The sequence below is a fragment of the Urocitellus parryii genome, chromosome X, assembly GCF_045843805.1.
Source record: "Urocitellus parryii isolate mUroPar1 chromosome X, mUroPar1.hap1, whole genome shotgun sequence".
In the NCBI taxonomy this organism is placed as follows: domain Eukaryota; kingdom Metazoa; phylum Chordata; class Mammalia; order Rodentia; family Sciuridae; genus Urocitellus; species Urocitellus parryii.
The window spans coordinates 74,055,216-74,064,156 of record NC_135547.1 but is presented as its reverse complement, the minus strand read 5'-3'; the positions used below and the strand labels follow the sequence as shown (position 1 = coordinate 74,064,156).

The 8,941-nt window shown below is 48.2% G+C and overlaps 1 protein-coding gene across 3 annotated transcripts; it reads left to right on the top strand.

Annotated features, from left to right (window-relative positions):
• The first annotated feature begins 355 nt into the window (after positions 1-355).
• Positions 356-5,372, top strand: Pja1 (praja ring finger ubiquitin ligase 1). Of its 3 annotated transcripts, XM_026399975.2 has the most exons (3): positions 356-452; positions 2,367-2,890; positions 3,458-5,372. In XM_026399975.2, exons 2-3 carry the CDS (start codon positions 2,598-2,600, stop codon positions 4,734-4,736), a joined length of 1,572 nt encoding a protein of 523 aa, XP_026255760.1. In that variant the 5' UTR covers positions 356-452; positions 2,367-2,597; the 3' UTR covers positions 4,737-5,372. The 3 variants fall into 3 exon arrangements, with proteins under 3 accessions (XP_026255760.1, XP_026255758.1, XP_026255757.1); XM_026399973.2 differs by having other exon boundaries at positions 2,696-5,372; XM_026399972.2 differs by having other exon boundaries at positions 2,367-5,372.
• The last annotated feature ends 3,569 nt before the right edge of the window (positions 5,373-8,941 follow it).

The window sequence follows — 8,941 nt, the reverse complement described above, 5'->3', positions numbered from 1 at the left end:
TCCTAGACAAACCGTATCATCTAGGATATGATATAGTGAGATAATTACTTTCACATTGGAATTCATCAGAAAGAATTCGCATATTTGATTTTATTAAAGAAAATAAAACAACAGAACCCAAGGGAATGCGGCTTAATGTTTCACTTTTCTTATCGCTGACCATTTGTCACATTTCTCGCCGTCCTTTTCTGTATCCTTGACGATTTCATCATTTGAAACGAAATAATGCTTTCGGGCCCACCCTGATTTGTGGAAAGCAGCTGCCGCCCCCGCCACATCGAGGGGGCGGGTTCCAGCCGACGTCACAATCACTTCCGCCGCAGTCACCGCCCTCCCGGGTGCTGTCTGGTGGAGGAGGAGCCCGAGACCCGGGAGCAGCGACTCTGGCGGTGGTGGCGGTCGGAGGTCTGAGAGCTCTGCCCCTTTGAAAAACGTGCTGCTGTCCCGACAGGGTGAGTGAGAGGCTGGTCGTGTTGACGATTCTTCTAGGCGATGGCGGTGGGGCGAGTGGCAGGGCAGGGGCGCGAGAATCTGGGGGAATCCGGTGAACCTCTTTTCGGGTTCGCCCCTCGGGAAGGGGTGGGGCGGACGGGGGACCTGACTGCAGAGTGAGGCCCTTGTCTTCCATGGGCCTGTTCGGGGGCTGCACCCTCCGCCACCGATCTCCTTTGGCCCACCGTGGCCCCTATTCGAATGGCTTTCCTGACTATTTGAGAGGGGAACGGTCTTCGCGGGCCCTGGCCACTTCTCCCCGCCTCTCCTTTCTCCCTCCTCAGCCCCCTTTGCGGGGCACCCCGTGGCCTCCCCCAGCCATTTTGCTGTTGTTTTGCTGAATGGTAAATGGTTAAGATACTTAGGTAAAAATATTGTTCCCGGGGAAAGAATTGTCCAAAAAAAAAATGTAGTTTCAGGGAAAAACTATGTTCACACATGCCCTTTTCTTTCTTTGCCCCCTTCCCTGCCACACCGATTTGGGTCTGCCCTTTGAGCTATAACGTTTTCTTGTCTCTTATTATGACATTGCACCCCCCCTCCCCTGTGTCGCGCAAGCGTATGCGAGCACACACGCACGCACACGCGGAAACCTGCAGTTGCAGCCCCCTCCCTGCCCCGCCAGCCTCAAGGTTCCAGGGGAGTCCCCCTCCCCCGCGCATGCGCAGGCTCATACACACGCCCTCTCACCCTCACACCCTCCTTTGCCTTCCCCCTACACACACGCACACATGGCCTCAGACCCTTGCTTGCCAGTCCGCTCCCCTCAGCTGCCTACCACATACACACCTCTAGATCCCGCCCCTCCTCCAGCTGCCTGCTCTGGCATGCATGTGCAGACACACACACACACACACACACACACACACACACACACACAGCTTTACCTTTATACACATCCTCTGTCACACCCTCCTCCCTGCCTGTCACATCCATACATAAGGGTATCTTTTATTGCTGACCATTGGCACAAATAAACTCCCACTCTCTGGTTCACACACCCTTCTCAAATGCCCTGTTCTTGTGCCTTCTGTCTGCCACATACTTTGCACTGATGGTCCCCCTTTGCTGTTGCATGCACATTCACACTCAATAGAACTTCTTCTCCCAGAACAGCACTGCTCTTCCTTCTTGCCATAGTCACATGTGTAGCCATTCTTTGATTGCTAGCCTCTTTTCCATCCCTCCCTCTCTCTCACACACCCCTCTCCAGTGCCGTCTGCTCTGCCATGCATGCCCGCCACAGTTGCTCCTGCTGATGTTTTTCAATTGTTGCATCCCATTTGGATGAATACACGCATGCGCACTCACACTCACACACCACACAGACTCTCATACACTCCTCTCCATTGCCACCATACCCTTCCCTGCCTGCGATATGTGCATAAATGTAGGCTTCCCCCATAATTCCACCTGCCACATACACAGCTACACATCCCTCTTTTCTTTTTCTTATTCCCCCCTCACACCACTTTCCTCTGAAGTCACCCTACCCATTACATCACATCCAGAATGGGTCCCATTTTAACAGTCAGTCCTTTCCCCCTACAAACCTAGACAAGGCTCCATTGCAGGATTGCAGGTACCCCTTCCACCTGTCCCTCTCCTAACTCACCCATGCACAGTGATCTATACTTGCCACTCCAATTCATATTTCTCCTCTATGTCTGCAGGGTTCAGAAATAGACACCCCATAAAAAAGCCCACATTAGCCTTTTCTCTTTCCACGTCAGCACAATTCCACGGTACTTCACCCACCTTCCAAGCGTCTGGTCACTCCCCCCCACCTTCTGTCACACTCTCTCCCCCTATGTCTGGCTTTCTTGTAAACCTGGTGTTGTAATCGTTTTGCCAACATTAAAAATGTGTTCCAGGTCTACACCTGACAGTCACTGGAATGCTCCTCCAGGCCTTAGAAGAAAGTGAAACTAATTTTAAAGATCCCTTGTCCCTTCTGTTACCTGTCTGCTGACGTGAAAATAGATCTTCCTGCTCCTTCATGCTGAACTGATTTTGACTTTCCCAGCTCAAAAGCACAAGTGCAGGGAGCAGGAACCTTTCCACCCAAGCCCCAGCTCTATTGGAAACCTTCCTAAACCAGAGCAATGGGTCAGGAATCTAGCAAGCCCGTATGGCCCAAACCAGCAGGAGGGTATCAGTCCAATACAGGCAGGAGGTATGGAAGAAGGCATGCTTATGTCAGTTTCAGGCCATCCACGAGCCAGCAGGAAAGGATTGCCAGCCAGAGAAAGACGACATCCGAAGTCCCAATGCACAGATCAGCCCCCAGTCAAACCACCAAGAGGAGCCGATCACCATTTGCCACCACTCGTCGTAGTTGGGACGACTGTGAGAGTTCGGGAACCAGCCTGAATGTTGATAATGAGGACTATTCCAGGTATCCGCCAAGAGAGTACAGGGCTTCGGGTGGCAGAAGAGGAATGGCTTATGGACATATTGACACTTTGGGGGCAGATGATAGTGAGGAGGAGGGGGCTGGGCCTGTTGAGCGACCACCAGTGAGAGGGAAAACTGGCAAGTTTAAGGATGATAAGCTGTATGACCCAGAAAAAGGGGCAAGGTCTGTGGCGGGGGTGCCTCCCCAGTTCTCTGGTTTTAACTGTGATGTGAGAGAGGAGCTTGACAAGTTAGACCCAGCCCCTGTGGCGAGATGCTCTGCTAGCCCAGCAGAGTTCCGGAAGCCGACTAGCATGGGCTCTCAGATGTCTTCTGCTGAAGGCAAGGTGGCTACAACTGGTGACAGTTTGGAGAGGGAGAGAAGGGGGCAGAACTTGACTGCACGTCCCAGTAGGGCTCCTGTGAGTATTTGTGGTGGTGGGGGAAACCCCTCAAAGAGTGCAGAGGAACCGGTGGTAAGGCCCAAAGTCCGAAATCTGGCAAGTCCAAACTGCGTGAAACCAAAAATATTTTTTGATACTGATGATGATGATGATATGCCACACAGTACTTCCAGGTGGAGGGATGCTGTCAATGCTGATGATGGCCACTCGGATGGCCTGGCAAGGAGAGGCAGAGGCGAGAGTTCAAGTGGCTACTGTGAGCCCAAGTACCCTGAAGACAAGAGGGAAGCCAGGAACGACCAAGTGAAACCAGAGAAGGTGCCGAGGAGGCGTCGGACCATGGCGGACCCCGACTTCTGGACGTATAGTGATGATTACTATAAATACTGTGATGAAGACTCTGACAGCGACAAAGAGTGGATCGCTGCCCTGCGCCGGAAGTACCGAAATCGAGAGCAAACACTGTCCTCCAGTGGAGAAAGCTGGGAGACCCTGCCAGGAAAGGAAGACCGGGAACCTCAGCAAGCCAGAGTGAGTGGAAGTGTCACCGACACCAGCCCAAGCCTTGGGACTGGAGCCAGTGCCGTTGCCGGAGCCAGCACCGTTGCTGGAGCCAGCGCCATTGCCGGAGCCAGTACCACTGCCGGAGCCAGTGCCATTGCCGGAGCCAGCGCCATTGCAGGTGCCAGCGCCATTGCAGGTGCCAGCGCCACTGCCGGAGCCAGTGCCATTGCTGGAGCCAGCGCCATTGCTGGAGCCAGTACCGTTGCCAGTGCGGGTGCCAGCGCCAGCGTCAGTGCAGGTGCTGTGAGCAATGGCAGTAGCTATCTTGAGGAAGCTCAACGGCCACCGCTGCAGGAAGAAGAGCAAACATCCCTGGAAGAAGGAGAAATTCCCTGGCTCCAGTACAATGAGAACGAGAGCAGCAGTGAGGGAGACAACGACTCTGGGCAGGAGCTGATACAGCCGGGGGTGTTCGTGCTGGATGGCAACAACAACCTCGAAGATGACTCCAGCGTCAGCGAAGACCTCGAAGTGGATTGGAGCCTCTTTGATGGATTTGCCGATGGGTTAGGAGTGGCCGAAGCCATTTCCTATGTGGATCCTCAGTTCCTCACCTACATGGCACTTGAGGAACGCCTGGCACAGGCGATGGAGACTGCCTTGGCACACCTGGAGTCTCTCGCAGTGGATGTCGAGGTGGCCAATCCACCGGCCAGCAAGGAGAGCATTGATGCTCTTCCCGAGATCCTGGTCACTGAAGATCATGGTGCAGTTGGCCAAGAGATGTGCTGTCCTATCTGCTGCAGTGAATATGTGAAGGGGGAAGTGGCGACCGAGCTTCCATGCCACCACTATTTCCACAAGCCCTGCGTGTCCATCTGGCTTCAGAAGTCAGGCACATGCCCTGTGTGCCGCTGCATGTTCCCTCCTCCACTCTAAAGACCAAGGTTTTTTTTTTTACTCCTGGTCTGTTTATTTTCCCCATACCTGAAACCCACAATACTGCAGGAGCCCTCTGAAAATTAATAATGAAAATGAAACCATTTGGTCAATTAGACTAAACTTGTTGATTCCTTGTGATTATTTCTAATGTGAAAATGGTTGTGTGCGGTTGCATTAAAAATCATAATTGTCCTAGCCGGGTGTGTGGGGGGGCACACACCTGTCATCCTGGCAACTTTGGAGGCTGAGGCAGGAGGATTGCAAGTTCAAGCCAGCCTGGGCAACTTGGTGAGACCCTATCTAAAAGCTGGGGGTATAGCTCAGGGGTAGAGCACTCCTGAATTCAGTCCATAGTATCACACACAGACACACACACAAATAAATCATACTGTCTTAGAGGTTAGAAAGGAAAAACTAAACTTTCTAAATGCTACTTGAGCGTGCACTAAGAGCATACATTTTCTAACCCAAAAGTCGGAATAAATGGCATTTGTTTTCTTCAGTAGAATATGTTGCTGTTAATTGTAATGTCAAGTTTATCTGTTAACTATGTCCAAAAGGCAAAATAATTTTTGTTGCATGTTCTGGGTTAACGTTCCTGTAATTGCAGTGCCGTAAAAGCTTATTAAAGTACTTTTGGTTTTACATGGTAACATGGAATTGTTTGGTTTTCTCTGAAATGGTGGTACCAGGTAACTTTCTGATTGAGCACTTGCATTTTTTGGTGTTCTCAACAATAGAAAACTTTGGTTTTCACTGGAAATGCAGACTCCAAAAAATGTAAAAAAAATATGGAGGGTAATGTTTTTTCTAAAGTAGGAATAAAGTATATAATTGTATAATAGGGGAAAGGTCTAGTAGAGAAGGAAGGAAAGAAACAATGACAAATCATGGTAAAATATGGAATAATGGTAGGAAAAAATCTATACTGAGTGTAGGAATGAATGAGTTAAAATCAACTTCAAGAAGCTCTCAAGAGAGAATCATTTAAAAAAATTGAACTGTATGCCAATTGCATACCTTAACAAGGACATAGATAGGGACAGAAACATATATACCACTCAAACGCTTCAGAAAAGGCAAGAAATAGAGGAACCCTCCTACACAGAGTGAACAGGTTTTATCATTTGGCCATATTTGTTTCAGCTGTCTCTTTCTCTCTCTAATAAAAAATTTTCAGACACAGGTGAAGTTCTTCACCCCACCACATGTACCTTTACTCTTCCATAGAGGTAAGCACCAAGCAGAAAATGGTGTTTACTTCTTGTCTGTGTCATTATATGTATATGTGAGTGTGTGTGTGTGTCTATGTATATGTGTATACATAGTATATATGTATATGTGTGTCTTTATAAATATATACATACATGTCCATAACCAATTTATGATTTTCAAGTGGACATAATTGATAGAATGCATGCTGTCATTTTGCAACTTGATTTTTCCACTCAACATTGTCTTTAGATTTGGCCTTTTGATACATGTACATCTAGTTTATATATTTTAAATGCTATATACAAAATAATTCAGTTGTATGAATTACCACAATTTATTTATGCAGTCTTTTATGGGTGGGTATTTTAGGCTTTTAGCATTTTTTTCATGGCAATGAAAGTGCTTGAAAGATGTTCCTTGGTGCACATGTGTGAATTTTTCTAGGGGTAAGTACATAGTGGTGAAAGGTCTGGGTCCCAGGGTTTTTGAACCTCTTTACGCTAACTACATAATGTCTAGTTGCTATCCCAAGTGATAGCACTAATTGATGTGCCTACTAATAGTTAAGAGTCCTTTCCCCGTAACTCCAAAAAGCCTGGATCTTGTTAGCATTCAACCTCACTGAAATTAGTGATGTGTAAATTAACACACCAGGTGAAACACGGTGTCCTTCAGAAACCAATAGTTCCTCCTGATCATACCCAGTTTGGGCTAGGAAGAGAAGAAATGAAAAGACCAGTGGTTGATGTGCATATAAACAACATCAACCTTATTAGAGAGTAGTGTACGTTGTACCTATCAATAGGAATGTGGCTCATGTCCTTGTCCCCAATGTGGCTACTTTGGTCCTTATGAAATTAATACTATGCAGCAGTTACAAGCTCTATCAAGTACTGATACAGAAAGATTTCCAAGACCTAATGTTAAGCTTAGTGTAGAAAACACATACAGTCTTAAGGCACAATGAAGACTTACAAAACCAAAGTATACTTGGAGAATGCATAAGAAAGGTCTGGAAGGTGACATACTGATGGTAGAGGATGCCTCTGAGAAGAAATGGAGGATCAGTGCCAAGGGGTGAGGAAGGGGGCTCTTGATTTTTCACCTAGAGTAATGCATTTGCTTGATTTAAAAAAAAAAAAAAAACAGTGACACCATTTTCATGATTATTAACAAAATAGATGTGGTCTGGTAGGCAGCCTGAAGGCAAAATAAAAAATGTGACCGATCAAAAAAAAATTCCCAATGCATGTACAGAAACAGAATTTGTGGCCCCTTTTTCTGCAGCTGGCCAAGCTGATCCTTAGGACTTCATTCCTTGCCAGACATTCTGTGTTTCCCTTGGCCTTCAGCGGTGCCTCATCTGGTCAAAACCAGTGTCCATGGAGGGTCTTATCTGGTTGTGGTTTTCCATGAAATTTTTCTGTGCCTTTGACAGGAACCACACCAGGAGATATTTTAGGAGTACCCTGGGTCCTGATCATTTCCTCCCTCTCCCACAGGATAGCAACTGACCTTAATTTCCCTTTAGTCAGAATTAGTCAATCCAGGAAAAGGGAAATTGTTCTACCCAATGCCTGAGGGCCCCTGCTGGTGTTGGAGAAACCTGCCATAGCACTGTCTTGGGGGAGGGAAGACTCCTTTGCCAGGGAAGCCCATGAAGCCCATGAATCCTGAGCAGCTTGCACTTGAACCTGGAACCTCAGCTAAGCCCATGAGACATCCATTCCTTGAAGTCTGGAGGGAGGAATTCTGGGGAAGAGGGTCCTGAAGTGTTTACTCCTATGCTGCTTTGGTGGTGATGGTGGCAACAGTGGTGACAATCCAGGACTGCAGCGACATGGGTCCCCTGCTGATGGTGCTGGAGGCCCATAGCTCCAGTGGCAGGCAGTGGCTGTGTCTGGCTGCCCAGTTCCCTTGTTCTTGCCAGTTTCTGATTGACAATTCCCCAAGCTCCTCCCTCACTTTCCAATAAAACTTTTCTGATGAAGTTAACTAGAGTTGGTTTCTGTTGTGACTAAGAGCCCCAAATGGCAGGCACACTTGTTAATGTAGTCTGTTCATGTGCCTGTTTTCCTCATCAAGTGATACATCCCAAATAGTCAAGGGTCAAGAGGTCTCTGTTGAAAAACTCGGTTGAAGATGGAGTGGACTCTTCATTGGCACCTGGGGCCACGGTTCTAGAACTGCAGGCCTCAGAGGCCGCTAGACACCAAGCAGTCATTTTTAAGAGTAGGTTGTTTGGTGAATTCATTGAAGGTGCCAGCCGTTACACTTTCCACCTTGGTTTTGGCTTTGTTTTTTTGGCTGTGGAATAAATAGCACCAAATTTCAGTCACTAGTTCATAGCATAAACCACAACATCTTGCCAGGGAGCACCCTAACTTCATGACATGGGGCCCCCAGCTGGCACCACAAGTACACCATCACAAGGCCCTTCCTGTGCCTGAAGGCACTGCCCTGCACTTAGCCCTCTGTTCCAGTGAAACCCTTCCACAGATGTGCCTAGGGAACCTCTGAACCGAAATGTCCTCCCCCGCCCTACTGAACCTACTTACCTTAAAACATGCACCACTTCCTTAAAATGACATCCTGCTACCTGCTGACTCCTTCCCTCTGCGTGTCTCCCATCTTTGTAAGTCCTTGAGGTCAAGAGCTGAGTCTGAGTCATTTCTATAGCCCTGGCATGCTGTGCTCGACAAAAGTGTTCAGCAACACTTGCTGGCAGGAGGACTAGATTGTTCTTCCAAGGTAGATGCGGGTGAGTGCTCTGCTCAGCAACAACCCAGCAGGACACATGGCAGCCTGGCCCACCTAGGCTCACGTGACCCAGTCTTTTTTTTTTTGATGAGTGGGATTACTGGGGATTGAACCCAGGGGTACTTAACCACTGAGCCACATCCCAGCCCTTTTTTGTGTGTGTATTTTATTTAGAGACAGGGTCTCACTACATTGTTTAGGGCCTCCCTAAATTGCAGAGGCTGCCT